Source organism: Glycine soja, chromosome 7, assembly GCF_004193775.1.
Source record: "Glycine soja cultivar W05 chromosome 7, ASM419377v2, whole genome shotgun sequence".
NCBI lineage: Eukaryota > Viridiplantae > Streptophyta > Magnoliopsida > Fabales > Fabaceae > Glycine > Glycine soja.
Genome location: NC_041008.1, coordinates 14,135,991 through 14,151,992, shown reverse-complemented (window position 1 = coordinate 14,151,992; position 16,002 = coordinate 14,135,991). Strand labels below are relative to the sequence as shown.

Sequence of the window (16,002 nt, the reverse complement as noted above, 5' to 3'; positions counted from 1 at the left end):
GAATTATCTGCAATTTCTTCACAAAAACTATTCATTCCAATCACTTAAACTTCACAACAACAAAAACTCATTTTGGTCCTACTTAATGATTTTCAATCATTATTCCCAAAACATTTTTTTTACCTGGTCTTTCATAATTCCCAAGATCACATTAAGTGATTTGTCATTTTTTTTAATTTCATCTGGTCATCTAGTCATACTTTTCCAAGTTTCCTAAAGGAAAATATTAAGACAAAAATCAAGGGAGCGAATCCCTATATATTATTATTTGTTTATTATACAAGTGCTTGTATTTTATAGGCGATTCTAATTCAATAATATCATTTATTTTCATCAGCAGTTTAAATTCTATATTTTAGTATGTAAAGTGCATCTCATTATGAAAAATTTGAATCCCTTTTTATCCGGTATAGGCTATAACCCTCTAAACATAATCTACTCGAGTAGTATTGACGGTTTCTAGAGGAGGATTATTGAGTAGTATTGATTACATTAACATCACAAAAGAATGCAAAAAAATGTAAAAGAAATTAATAAGTGTACAAAGTTAACATAGTTGATCCAAGACGTCCAAGAGACTGAAATCATCAAATCTAAGATACCAACTTATACAACTCTCTCTAATTAATGATTTAGTAGCCAAAACAGAACAGATTCATACAATCTACTAAAAACCCTTTTTGAGTAATAAAAAATAAAACAAAATCAATTAACTGGATGAACTATGAATCATAAATCACCCGGCACCAAGAAAACATGAAATGAGAAGAAATACTGTGTACTCAAAAGACCTCTGCCAAATTTCAGTTAACCGATTACGACAAATTGACCGAATTCTGATACGCCACAAATGATCATTCTGACATTTCAATGGCTGCTATTTTGTGAATATTTTGTACATTAAGGAACTGAAGCTTCGGGTTTTCAAAAGGCTACAATGGTCGGTTCCATACATTTCAGCTTCAGTTTAATTTAACTGCAGAAAACAAATCAAAATCAAAACCAGTTCGGATTAAATATCAATCACAATGGCAATCAAGTGATAACCAAATAAAAAACAAAAGAAAGTATATAGGATGATGTTTAATGGATTGGGGAATTGGAACTCAAGAATTGATCAACAATTGACATAATAACGGTGCTAATTATTGGAACTGTAGGGTTTTAGGAAGTGGGTGGAAAAGAAAAGAACAGAGACTAAATATTAAGAGATTTATGTTGACTTAATTCTATGTAATGTTTTAAAAAGTACTTATGTGTATAAGATGGAATATTAACCTTCATTTATACTAATCATGATCCTATTTAATTAAGGAAACTAATCAGGAGATTAGAAAAAATAGTAACCAATCCTGAGAGATAATGGAAAATAGTGAAACCAAAGGATAATCTAAGATACACTAAGTATCGATATGATGTTTTCATATATTCAACACTAATTAACATGTACAGTTAGTGGAGCTAATTCAATATGTAAATCAAAGATTCATAATACCTTCAATTGTGTACCCACATAGGATCCAAAGAGAAAAGTTTCTCACTTCTTGTGCCAGAAGCAGGAGCTCTTGGTGGTGGAGCATGTACAGTAATTGGAAGAACCCATTCCGTTTTTTCCCTTCCCTCAATTAGAAGAGGATGCTCATACCTGTGGTTCAAAAAATCGTACAAATTTAAATGACCAATGCCACTTAAGGATTCCATGAAACCTATTTTCTTCATTTGTAGTACAACAATAGCTTGTGCCACTAGGCAAGGTCCACTACATGGATCACATGACATCATTGGACTTGGTTAAAAACCAAATTCAAAGATATTATTCAATATAATATCACAAGAATTAGGGTGTGTTGTGTAGGATAAATGTCAATGAAAACTAAAGGCTGATCTTTGGCCATGCCTTCAATAGATATATGTGTGTGTGTGTGTGTGTGTGTGTGTGTATGAGGGGGGGGTTGGTCCCAGCAAAAGAAGGTGCATGTATGTCATGGATAAAGTCTAAGAATAAAAAATTGAAAAAAAAAACTTAAAAAGTAAACAATCGTTGGGTTATCAATTAGAAAATGGGTAGGGTGCAGCCAAAGATGGCATGTGTGGAGTGTAGAATGAGTTGCTCTCATGTAAGATCAACCAAAAAGCAGGCGGAGCTGAATAAGGGTAGAAGAGGTGGTCAAGGGTGGAACTCATACTTTTTCCAATCTACATGCTTTGGAGTTGTGAAAAATTCAAAGCGGAGAACCCACTGCACAGATACATGTTGAGTTGAGAAGGACATTGGACCATCCATGGGGATAGAAAAAAGAAAGCTTGTCTGCACCAAATCTGCAACAACCTCATGATGATCACTCTGAACCTAAAAGCACAGTTGAGACCACAATTGTCAGAATCAGAATTCAATATAATATATTGAAATACATATATGCTCATCAATTTTCTCTAGTTAGATAATGATCCCATTTCTTTTTCTCTCTAGAGTATTGCAGACAGACACTTTAAAAGCAATTCTTTAAAAAGGTAAATCAGAGATTGGCCCTTGAATAATCATGCATTTGGTTAATCAAAAGGCACCACTCACCAGTAAACCAAATCTACATCATTAATTCTAAATAACATTATAGATATTTGTGACAAGGGGTTTTTAAGGCTATATATCAATTGCTGCATAGCTTAGTGTGGCTATATTGAAACACTGCACTAGATATACAAACCAAGTATAGGATGAAACAGGGAAATGCTTCAAGTGTAATTTGTGGCCACAGTACCTATAAAACTTGAAGCAAAACTCTATCAAGTATCAACAGCCACAAGACTAGCAATGCTCTATGGTAGCAAAGGCTGGGAAGTAAAGCGCCAAAAGGAACAAAAACAAATAAGAGTAGCAGATAAGAATGTTGAGGTAGATCAATAGACATACAAGAACGATATCAGTAGGAACAAATGTACTTAGGAGAAAGTCGGAACAGCATCTATCAAAGAGAAGATGATACAAAATCACCAAGGTGGTCAGGAAAGGTTTAGACCAATGGAGGCTCTAGTGAGAAGTGAATAAAATCAAAGATAGTCTGATGAAAAGAGGTATATTAAGACCAAAGCAAACTTTAGGAGAACCAATAAAAAAGGCCTTAAACTAAATGGATTTAATGGGTGCTAGGTTTTTTATTCAACCAATCAGTAACAGTTTAAAAGGAGTAGCGAGAGCTAAAAGCAATAGAAAATACCTTTGTGATTGTAGGTGAATTCCTTCTAGAAGGGTGGACAAATCGCCGATTTATAGTTTCCGAAGTTTCCAATGTTATTGAGATCTGAAAAATTATAATAACTACCATAATAAATTCACTTCCAGAGTATCAACCGCAATAAATGATTTGTTAACTATTAGTTTAACTCTCAACAGATGACAAGGGCAATCACCTCAAGGCATCTCCTAGCTCCTTCATGAAAGAAAGTGAGAGTGCCACCTATCTGTAACAAGAAAATTGCTGGTGAATAGACCTCTAATGTACACCATGTATCAAACTCTTCTTGATTATCCTTACCATATCACTGAAGTAATAAGTTGAGTCGGAATTTCTAGGGGAAAATTTAAGCAAAACTTGATCATCAAGTCGGATATTATAAGACCTTCCTCTAATAAAGCCTTCTGCTGCAGAAAATGTCTGCATAAAATTAGCTTACATGGAATGTAAACTTTTTTTGAAATTTTGGAGTACAATATCCAATGCGTCTGAAGCACATAAAATCATTTTAGAAGAGAAGAAAATGCATCAATTTACATGATAAAGATTCTACAGCCCCAGCTTCAGGTGAAGAGGATACTCCCACATCATCTTCTGCAGAAAATGTCTTTCGCAGCTTCTGTTGCTCATTTGGGGAGACAATCGCAAATGACTTCTGGGTTGACAAGACATCTGTTTTCTAAATGAATTAGCATAGCAAATACTTGATTTCAAAGCAAAAAGTAAAAGATGACTCCTATCAATCAGACACTAATAAACCAACACAACTAGATACTGTTTCAGAAATATATTTCTACAAGAAAAAATGAGCAGTTTCACACATAAACTGACAACAAGGTATAGTTTAATATGCCCACCAGCACCAGAATCAGACAACACTTCAGCAACAGACAGCCTAGGAAGTGCCATATTTGAAGATAAACTTGTTCGGAAACCTTCTAAAGTAGAAGCATCCCTGGACAATGATCTTGCAGAAGAAGATCGCAATGACAGTGAACTTCCAAAGCCTCTGTGTAGACTCTCTCTCATGGGGTTATAAGAAGAAACTGATGAGATGTCATCTCTTGAGCTGTCATAGCCATCCTCAACTCCATCATACATATCATTTGCTCTAATCTGTAAAAAATTGATTTCATTTTATATCTAGAATACAAGAAAAAGAACAGCATGGAATAAGTGAAATGCCAAAATCTTTGTACTGTTTAACCAGCATTGAATTCATTGGACAATGGAATGGGGAGAATAAGAAATAGATTTAGATTCCCAAGAGGGGGGTTGAATAGAGTATAACTAAGGATGATATCAAATCAAATACAACAGGGAAAAGAAGAATACCAAAACAAAAGCGGGTAAAGACACCCTGCCCCTACAAACAATTTTCCTTCCGAAAACTATTAAAGTAGTCAACAGCTTCTCCAAGTGTTATGAACATGCCTACTGCCTACTCTTACACAAAAATGCAAACAAACCACATTCCAAATGCAAAGCAGCAAAATGAAAGAATAAAATAACATTAGCCCTTAAACACATAAAATACAAAAATACAATTTCAAGATAAATAAAAACACCTACAGCAAGTGTTCTTAAGATCAAAACTAACCAGGAAGTTCTGCATCACCAAAATCTTCTAAAACCAAATTTTTCTTAAATGGATCAATATCTTTATGAAATCAACAGGTTAACTGAATATCAGAACCAAGCTAATTAAAGACCTTGAACAAGGTTAGGAGTTTCAAGGAAAGGCACACCTCACTTTAAACTCTCCTCACATTAAAAGTGTCTTTAACATGTACAAATGGAAATAACAATGCCCCCAAGCCGGCAAGCCCTTAGAAGTTATGTGGCAGGTTATTATATTTGTATAGGGTTTAAAAATATCTCAGGTTTCTATCCGTATTTTATACTTTGCACTTGGTCAATTGTAATTATGTAACTATGTTGATTATCTGGTGATAAGGCTACAAGTTAGCTATTCATCATTACTCAGTAAGTTAGCTTCTAATTAGCCCCTTGTGAAGCCAGGTCACATCATTTTGGTGCTATGTCTGTGTATCAGAGGCATGTCCACCACAAAAGTGTCCAACACAGATCCAAACATGTCTGACATGTAGATGCAAATGCCTTTGGTGTTTTGATGATGATCATGATGATATGATGCAATTAATGCAAATGGGTTTTTCAAGTTTAAATTCAAGACAATACTTCAAGAATACAAGTCACAACATCAAGAAGATCACTAGTATATTAGGAAGGGAATTCCTAATTGAATTAGCAAAAGGTTTGGCCAAGTAATTTAAATTAAAAAGTGTTTTTCAAAGGATTTACTCTCTGGTAATCGATTACCAGAGGATGTAATCGATTACCAATGGCCAAATATGCTTTATAATAGCTACTAAAAATTTGAATTCAAATTTTAGACTGTGTAATCGATTACACAATTTTGGTAATCGATTACCAACAGTTAATAAACGTTTGAATTCAAATTTTAAAAGCTGTAATCGATTACACAAATCCTGTAATCGATTACCAGACAAGATTTTCAGAAAAAATCTTTCTAAGAGTCACAACTTCTCAAAGGTTTTTTTCATGACCACCAATGGTCTATATATATGTGACTTATAACACGAATTTGCTCAGAATTTTTCAGAACAACAAGTGTTTATCCTCTCAAAGAGCAAAATCATTTTATCCTCTTAAGAATTCCTTGGCCAATTCAATTGCAATTCATTAAGGAATTATTTGAGTGCTCAATCTGTAAAATCTATCTCTTTCTAGAGAGATTCATTCTTCTTCTTCTTCTAAATCTCTAAGGGATTAAGAGACCGAGGGTCTCTTGTTGTAAAAGAATTCTAAACACAAAGGAAGGATTGTCCTTGTGTGTTTAGAACTTGTAAAAGGAATTTACAAGATAGTGGAACTCTCAAGCGGGTTGCTTGGGGACTGGACGTAGGCACAAGAGTGTGGCCGAACCAGTATAAATCTGAGTTTGCACTTTCTTTTCCCTTAAACTCCTTTGTTTATTATTGCTTTATATTCATATTCAAATTGTTTTATTTGAATCAATATTTAAGAAGTTCATTGTTAAGGGAATTTATAACTTGAATAGAAAGTGAAATAGATTTTTAATTAGGGAAGTAGTTTGGAATATCTTAATTCAACCCCCCCCCCTTCTTAAGATATCTGAGGCCACTTGTCTAACATGACATCTCCTATAAAAATTAATTTTTCAACGGTGGTAAGATATGGAGCAGATATGGAGAGGACACAATCATTTAAAATTTCCAAATAAAAAAAAAATCACAGGTTGGGTCTGTTCAAACTTTAAGCAGCTTTTAATGATACAACAACAATAAAAGCCATAAACTTAACAAGTGAGGTCAGCAACATGAATTCCACGATTCCATTGGGCTCAGTTAGAGACCAAATTCTCAGGAATATTATTTACCACAAGATTCCTCTTCACAATTTCCTCCAATGTCCTTCTCGGTTTCCCTCTACTTCTTTTCACTGGGCTAAAAACATGCAATCTACTCTCCTCACCAGAAGTACCTCCAATGCTCTTTGCACATATCCAAACCACTTCAACTGATTTTCTATCATCTTTTCCTCCATTGGTGCAGGCAGTTCTTAATGATGATAAAATAAAATAAGGTAGGGGTGCTTTTGTCATGTAACAATTTCATTTCCACCAAGTTTTTCATTTTGTTGTGCTGCATATGATGTATGTCATGATATTCTGAATCTTGAATCTTATTTATATGGTATGTATAAAAGGAGACGATACTATTGCAATTACTTAGGAATAGTTGTTATTTTAGGATAATTCTGTTTTTAGTCTATTTCCTAATAAACAGTAACAGATTTTCCTTATTTACTAGAAGCAGACATCCCTGATTTTATGGGATATCTGCCTATGATCATGGCTGGAAATCCAGCTATATTTAGTTTAATTCCCTGATTTATAAGAAGCACAAATCCCTAATTTTATGGGATTTCTTCCAAGGATCATGGCTGGAAATCCATCTATATTCAGTTTAAATAAGAGTGAAATTCATCTTATTTTTGCAATGAGAGCGAATACCATTATTTTACATGATATTATGTAGATAAGTCATTAGTTAGTTGAGTTCTGTTAGATAACCCATTTACAGCTCCTTCTTAGCCCTTCGACTTATATTCCACCATAGAAGTAGGTGACTAATCCAAATGGTGAAGAAGCAAGTTCTTGAAGAATTCAAGAATGAATGCACGGAGATACCAACAATTTGAAGGAGAAGCATATTGGTGGCTGATCAGCCTGGTGCAGCATTTTGAGGCTATTTAAGGGCTGCTGTGGTAGGGTTGACTTGATCATCATGCTTCAATCAGTAGGACCCCCAATGGAACTTTGTTTGCAGCTATCATATTGTATAGAGGGGGAGTATTATTAGTTAACCCATTATTTAGTTGAGTATTTTTTTTATCTGTGAGAATCGAAGATAGTGTCAAGGGGTTTACAATAACTCACGCACCCTGCTCAATCAACAGAGCTAGATCCCCTTGACAGTTGAATATTGTTAGAAAACCCATTAGCTAGTTTAGTTAGTTATAAATTATAATCAACAGTTTGTTAGCTACAATAATGAAGGGTATATAACATGTATAAATAGAAGATGGGAAACTGGGAAAGGACAGCATCTAAACTTCTAAAAATTAGCAGATTTCATATTACTTTAGAATGAAAGATCATTGTGAGATTTCAACCAAAATCCCATCTACAATTCTAAATCCATTTTAAAATGTAATTTTCAAGCGATTTCACATTTTGCAAAGAAAGAAGATTTTAAAATTAAAAACAAATAAAGGCATTCTTAAAACAATAGATAGCAATCGAATATAGGCTAAAACACAGATAAGTTTAGTTTACCCAATTACAAAATATCACCAATAGCATACCCAATCAGCATCTCCATCCATCTCTTTCCAAAATATATCCAATTGTACAGTAGTTAAGGGAACAATATCTGAAAACATATAAACACATGGATATATTACTTATAATGTTCAACAAAAATTAAGATGACTAAAACTTTTTGATGCTATATGAAATAAAAATGTATAGGTGCAAAAGAATAAGAAACTTAATGGTGATATATGCAATCAATTTTAATAAACAAGTAAATTCCCCAATGATATCAGGTTCTATCAAAGTTTGCTTACCAGACTGATCATTCTTTTTGTGTTGCAAATTGTCAGGTTGAATTTGAATAAATGACAATGTCATGGACTCAGACCAAAGAGAAGGACAACTTGATACAACATATATTTATAATTTCATTGGTTTCACATAATAACTTCTTAGGTCATCATGTAAACATAAGCAACAAATTTCAGAATCTAAGGCTAAAAAGCAGCAAAAAAGAGCTGCAAAGCCTATAAGAAAAACTAAAGCCCCGTTTGGGGTGGCTAGAAGTTTCTAATTTTCAGTTTTCAAGTGCAATTTTCAAAACAAAATATGTTTGGCAAAAATAGAGCTAAATGGGTTTTTAACTCAATTTCAAAACAATTTTATATTCATTATCAAAATAAATAAATAAAAAGATTTTGTGAATTTGGTTTTTAGTTTTAAAAAATACATTCTAACCACCATCACTGTACCACCACCTCCGCTGTCCCCGCCACCGCCACCGCCACCACCACTGCCGCCAATGCCGCCTCTACTGCCACCATTCCACCACAACCAGCCACTGCCACCACCCCCATCACACCCTGCCGTTGCTGCCTCCACCGCCACCGCCACCACCATTCCATCACCGCCACCTCCACCACTATTGCCTCCATTCCACCACCACCGCACCTTGCCTTTGCCGCCTCCGCCACCACCACCATTGTCGCCACAACCATTTTGCCGCCTCCATCGTCGTTATTGCGCGCCCGCCACTACCACTATTCCATCCCTCCACCGTTGTCGCCACCACCACCACCATTCCACCATTGCTATCGTACCACCGCCAGCACAACTGCCACCACCACCATTCCACCTCTACTACCGTCACCATTCTACTGCCTCCATCATCATTGTCGCTGCCGTTACCACTATTCCACCTCACCACCACCCATAATTTTAAAAAATCGAAACAATGATTGACACAGTCAAGGTATTTGGTCACTAGATCAACGGTCGAACCAGTGGGTCACTAATTGACCCACATGACCTAGTCTTTATTAAAACACATTAAAAATTTTATACCCAACTTTAATTGACCCGCGTGACCCAACGTGTTTCCTCCTTTGGGCATGACTCAGCCTGGGATAGTGGGTCACCAGTTTAACCGCACACCCAGCCAGATCGTACCAGGTTGCAACGGGTTCAATGCATGATTGATCTGATAGGCAACTTGACCGGACCTGACCTTCAAGTCATGGTCGAATGGTCTAACCGACCGAATCAGTCTGGGTTTTAAAGCATATTCGTCACCATTCCCCTGCTACTACCCTCACCGCCACTGCCACCATCGTCGCTGCCATTATTCCACCCCACCACCATCGTCACTAACGCCACTACCACGCCACTACCTATGCCACAGCCATTATTTCATAATAGAGCGAGATAAGATAGTTGACTCATTTTATTTAGTAACATCTTTTTAAAAACTAAAAACAAAGAATAAACTGAAACTCAAAACTAAAACTGATTTTGATTTTTAAAAATTTCAAAACTAAAAATGAGAAACCATTCCGAACAGGACCTAAATCTTCCATATATCCATCTATAGCATAAGCTATATTTGTTCCACATCAGCATTCAAAATTTTAAAAGAATAAGTATTTTTTTTCTTTTAAACGGAAAGCATTTTACTTTGTACAAAAGAACATCTTCACATACTCCTTTAGTCCTTTATAACCAAAAAATCTATGTAGGCCTCTATGGAAGAAGCCAGAAACCATTACAACAGGTTTACAACAGACATAAAATAGAAAGAAAGTTAACAACCAAACTAACCATCATCCATTGGAAAGCCACTACTTTTCTGGTTTATCCATAATTGTAATGGAATACGAACTTCCTGCAGAAATGGAAGTTAACAAACTTAAAATTCTATAAATAGGCAAACCAGTACATGTTAAAAGGTTGAAATAAAAATCTCCAATAATGAAAGTACACATCATTGTTATCCAACCCAGATAATGACACAGATAAGCCAACCCCAAAAACATTAAAGCAGGATAAAAGAAAGTGAGAGCCACTATACCAAAGGTTATACGTATAAGACAAATAATTTATAATACACACACATAAGAGCTCAAAACTAAAGAATTATCTAAAATTAAAGACAGTCATAATTACTAATCAAAAGTAATAACTAAACACAATCATCATCAAAAAGGAAGATGGTGTAAAAAAGGACAAAACAGTGTGTGTGTGTGTGTGTGTGTGTGTGTGTTTGTGTGTAACTGTGAAGAACACAACACAAGCAAAAATTGAACAAAGAGGGTCTGTGAGTCTGACGAACACAACACAGAAACTAAAAAAATTGAACAGAATCTTGCATAAACAGAGACTCATGGATGAGCCGTGGTAAGCAGTTGGAACAAAGAGGGCAGGAAAGGAGACGTTGGTGAACAGAGACCCATGGATCAGCAATGGGTGTAAAGGAAAAACACCAAGCTTGGTTTGAAACAAAGGTCATCTTGTAAGTGCTCTCTGCTGAAAATGCAGGGTTTCAAACCCCATAAATGTTTTCCAATGCCAAAAGTAGAGGGAAAATCATGAAAAAGTAAAATGAACGATAGGAAAGCACAGAACATGGGGGGTACTATGGATTTTTTTTCCTGTTTCAATATAATACCTTCAATGGCCATGACATTTCCAACATAGCAGCAACAATCACAGGCACAACAAAACACAATGGGCACCCTGAAACAGACTCAGGCCTCTCCTCTACAGTGCACTATTGTGCATGATTGAATTCTTATTCTATCCTCAATGATAATAAATAAGTATGTGCCCTGTGCCGATATGGCCTTTTAAATAGAGAAAGATAAGAATGAATGACTATAACATTCATAAGGATGAATAAGGACATTTAGTATTCAGCTCACTTGAAAATATAGACATCCGTAGTAAACCAAGTATACCAGACAAATAAGGAACAGCCCTAGAAATTACTATAAGTCGATAATACAAAAGTAGGACCCCACAAAACTCTATGAAAGTGCTCTTAAAACTACTTATTCATCACCTAAGAGAATTTTTCCTGCTTTTCTACCACTTACCAGCCTTCTTATTACCAGTAAAACAGAAATAAGCAATTAGCATGATCACCTTCTCTAGACAACTGTTTCACTCAGCTTAGATGCATGTGCCTTAAGATGCCACAATACTGCCACAGAATTCCTTAAAAAGATTGCAAACCAAGCATTTCAAACAAGAAGATTTAGCTACCCTTTCTTCAATTATTAGCTCCCTAATATAAGTTAAAAGATTACTTAAATAAAAATAAAAAGCATAGCACATTTTGAGAACAAGACAAACAAAAACAAAGATATATCACCATTATAGCTTGTCATAATACAACTCTCCTAAAAGTTTACAGTGTTAGATGAAGGCACAAGAATGGTTTTTTACATTACATATCTAACAAGTGCCCTCATGGCTCATGCAACAGCCCTTTGGAGTTGAAGCTCAGATACTGCACAGTTCTACCAACCTCATGCAATAATTCTACATTTGTTAAAACAGGAGCAACAATGATTGAACTCTATACCACTTAGTTTAAAAAATAAAAGGGGAAAAAATGATTACATGTTATAGCTATTTTTAGGACCTTTTGTTAAGAAGCTAACTTCTTTTAGCTTTTGAGAAAAGTACTAAAACGGCTTTTATTGACTTCTTTTTTCCAAAAAAAAAAAAACCTTGCATAATTATTACAAGTTCTTTAAACATTTTTTTAATTCAAAAAGGACTTCAAAAAATAAACAGGGAAAGTTCAAACAAATGGGCCTTAAGTCACAGGGGCTCTAATACCATGTCATGAACCAACTCTCCCAAGAGCTCAAGTTGCTAGGTAAAGGTTCATGACTGTCTTTTGTATTACATCTCCAAAAACATAGCATGAAAATAACATGAAGCAAATACTTTTCAGCATAAATCAGAGCAAGTCACTGCACAACCAACCAAATCTGTGACATCATTTTTGATCTCCGCACGAGATTGCCCATTTTCATATATTATCCACTCTCCGGTTAATGCACTTTTAATATAGTACAGATAGCGAATGCTTGAACCCTTGTAAGATGGTGGAATAATGCTAGGCAGCTGCGTTCGCACCACATCTGCAATTAACTCTCAACATAATCAGCCTTCTTAAATCAAAATAAAATATAGAGATCACTTCTAAAGCATTCAAATTAGCAATCACCAAGCAAGTATACTGGCAAACTGGAAAAAATTATTTTACTTTTTTGTTGTCTTAGAGAATAAAATTAGAATGAACATTTTAAAAACCCCCCACAAAAAATAGAGAATTGATTATTTAACTCTAATCAATAGTTCTGGATCAAATTGCTCACTTGTCCAATTTCAACACATCTATCCATCAGTTTCTGTGTCACATCAATGGTTAACATCTTTTCATATCAATTACCCCAGCTAAGTCTTAATAACGTGAGAAAGACCTCTCCCAGATAAGATTAACATGATTTCATTAATGAAATTAGTCCCAAAATAGCCCAAGATCAAAAAGTCCCACCTATTGTCTGCTAATTTACCAGGCCACAAAATCATGTTCGCATATTTCAGTTCATATCTCCCAAGTCCTGACTCCAACAAATCTACCACGTACTTCATTTTGGTAAAATTCAAACTTCAAAATCTCTATTTATAATTGTGAAACAAACCAAGTATAAACATTTAACTCATAGTTACATCAGCAACTCAAAACCAAAGATCATAACTCCTGCCAGTTGCAGCCGCACTTTGAAAAAATTACATGTAAATAAAAAATTTATATTCCACCCCCCACCCTCTCATATTTTGTATATTTGGGCCCACCATCCCCAATTCCTCACTCATTTTTATATGTATGATAATAATATTATTAACTAGCTGCAATCAGCACTTTTAAAGGCATGGAAGTTTTGTGGGGGAATAGCATCAGATGTTGTCCTGTCTTATAACCCATTAAAACCAACTTCACAATTGAAGAAAGGAAGAGAAGAGTAACTTTGAACACACAAATATGTCATCACAATATCTTAAGTTTTGGTCTAATTATAATAAAAATTATAGGGTGAAACCAAACTACAGGCTATCTCTAACCAAAAGCAAAGCAAAATAACTTCAGTGTTGTATTGCACTCCCCAAGAAAAGGTAGATGGAACAGTTTTTACAACCCCTAAAAATGCCTAATGGGGAATATCCATTTATGTACAGCCACTAACATAAACATAATAATTTGAATTTCAAAATTCCACAAGCATACTCAGTATACTAAGAGAAAATATATGAGCTAACCAACAGGAAGAAGGTTAACCAAAAAATCAGAATCCTTTAATTAGAACTTAGCATACATGATTTGCTGGCTCCAGCATTAACAATCTGGTTTGCAACTAGGACCGGTGTTGAGCACTCCAGAAAAGCATGCTCACCTGAAATAATAAATAACAATATTATAGTAGTAGTAGTAGTAGTAATAGCATAAAATATGTCTTTGGTCACCCAAAATATCTTGAAATTCGGTTTTACTCCCTGTAAAAATTTAATACAATTTTTAGTCTCTACATTTTAATAAAAGCACGTGGTTTTAATCCCTGAAGAAGGACTAAAAGAAAACCACATCACTTTTGGCAAGTACTAAAACGTATAAAAATTTTGCAGGTACTAAAACTAAATTTTAAGATATTTTGAGAAACCAAAAATGTATTTTACCTTGATAATAATAATAAGAGTAAATAGTGCATGCACGACGATATATAAGGTTTATACACAGTCATCCAATCATAAATCACCATGAATAGTAAATTTTATCGACTTTTACAATAACTACTTCAAAGGTTATACAGACTATGAAAGGTTTCCACACTGCCATCCAATCATAAACCACTATGAATGATAAATTTATCGACTTTTACAATAACTACTTCAAAGGTCATACAAACTATGAAAGGTTTCCACACTAGCATCCAATCATAAATCGTCATGTATGATAAATTTATCGACTTTTACAATAATTACTTCAAAAAGGTCATATAACTATGATTTCTAATTAGTTGATGGTGTAAATTAGGCTGAAAGTTCACAAAATTTAAACTCTTGGAAGTAATACAGTGAAAACTATAAAATTCCAATACGATAGTTGTTGCAGCGACGAACCTCTCTTTTGTTTCGAGCCGGGCATCGGCTTCTGCGTGGCGAACCACTGAGTGTCCAATTTCTCGATGCCCCTGATCTCAAAACCGAGTCTTTCCATCAGAAACGAGTACCCCTTTGCGGGATTTGAGATCTGGATGGTCACAATCACAGGATCGCCGGGCCTGTAAACCTGCCTATCGGTCTCGAGCTTCAGTGTGGGTTGAACAACAGCGAGTTGTTCTTCGCCACACTTTGATGGTGACGAATTGGTGTTATCCACCACCGCGCCGGAATCCCCGCCGCCTCCGAAAAACGAGAATCTCCCAGATAGCATTGCGCTTTTGGTTCTAAGTTTTTGAGAGGAAAAAGGAGTAATAATGGGTTTTCAACAACAAGGGGAGAGGGAATTGCGATGGAAAATTAAAATTAGGGTTTTGTGGGAAGGAATTGGAGGAACAGAGAAGAAGGATCTCACCAGCAATGATCAGAGTTCTTCTCAGACGGGATCTGATCTGAGTCACGGAGAATCCACTGTCGACTAGTAGCTACATACAATATTAAATGTTTTAATAAATTCAAAATTAAAAAGGAAAATGAAGGATACTTTTGTATTTTTAGTTATTCAGACTCTAATTTTTTTTAAGTGGACTCTACAATTATTTTTAAAGTTTAATTTATAGAGTATAAAATATTTTTATGCTAAAATTCAGTGGAAATTTAACTTGTTGTTAAATCATATGAATATTATAAAATTGTCAACGGAAAATATGAATAAATAGAATGATGTTTATTAGGTGTTTGTGAAAAAATATTTTTCAGTAACAATATATATAAATTAATTAAAGAATTTAATTTAAATTTACTAACAATGCAATTATTCATCTAATCAGAAATTGTTATATATAATACAATTATTGATTTTTATAATGACTATTTTAAAAATTATACCTAAAGAAATTTTTAATTAGTTGAAAATATAAAAAAAAAATTATATTGATCGCAGATGAAAATTAAAGTCTAAATTTAATTGTTATTTTTGTGATATATCTCGGTATATTTTGTTACCAGATGGCGAATTAACATATATGATCATTTGAGATTTTTTTAAAGTGTAATGCAAGTGTTGAATGATCTTATATATTGTTACATAATTCAAGTAAAGTTGTAAAACATCTTAAAGAAAATAATCTAATATGTGACTCCGGCCTTAATTTACTATTTGTGTTTCACAATCATTTTTCAACCTCTACAACAATTTCGAGACACTTATTTTCTACCATGTCTATCAAGCACTACATTACTCCAAAAGATAGCTTAATTGAAATAATCTCTAAATGTATGACTTGAACAATTTTAAGTAGCTATGGTAACTAATATTGTCTGCTAGTTGGAAAGTTTTCCTAAAACATTCTCAGGTATAAAGCAAAAAAAAAAAAA

General features: G+C 34.5%; 1 protein-coding gene across 1 annotated transcript; it reads right to left on the bottom strand.

Moving 5' to 3' along the window:
- Positions 1-506: 506 nt before the first annotated feature.
- On the bottom strand, positions 507-15,140 carry LOC114418833. The gene is made up of 14 exons (XM_028384354.1): positions 15,041-15,140; positions 14,587-14,912; positions 13,785-13,862; positions 12,391-12,548; positions 10,216-10,279; positions 8,169-8,236; positions 4,091-4,349; positions 3,771-3,905; positions 3,534-3,640; positions 3,409-3,459; positions 3,216-3,299; positions 2,187-2,350; positions 1,496-1,645; positions 507-976 (listed from the first exon to the last, which is right to left on the bottom strand). The coding sequence occupies exons 2-13, from the start codon at positions 14,897-14,899 to the stop codon at positions 1,498-1,500; spliced, it is 1,629 nt and encodes a 542-aa protein (XP_028240155.1). The 5' UTR covers positions 14,900-14,912; positions 15,041-15,140; the 3' UTR covers positions 507-976; positions 1,496-1,497.
- Between the last annotated feature and the right edge of the window lie 862 nt (positions 15,141-16,002).

Excerpts from the sequence above, each read along its gene's own strand:
- LOC114418833 (XM_028384354.1), bottom strand. The coding sequence starts at position 14,899 with ATGCTATCTGGGAGATTCTCGTTTTTCGGAGGCGGCGGGGATTCCGGC. Across the intron at positions 13,863-14,586 it reads CGGCTCGAAACAAAAGAGAG|GTGAGCATGCTTTTCTGGAG; the intron begins GTTCGTCGCTGC and ends TTATTATTTCAG. Across the intron at positions 8,237-10,215 it reads TGGCTTTCCAATGGATGATG|ATATTGTTCCCTTAACTACT; the intron begins GTTAGTTTGGTT and ends ATATGTTTTCAG.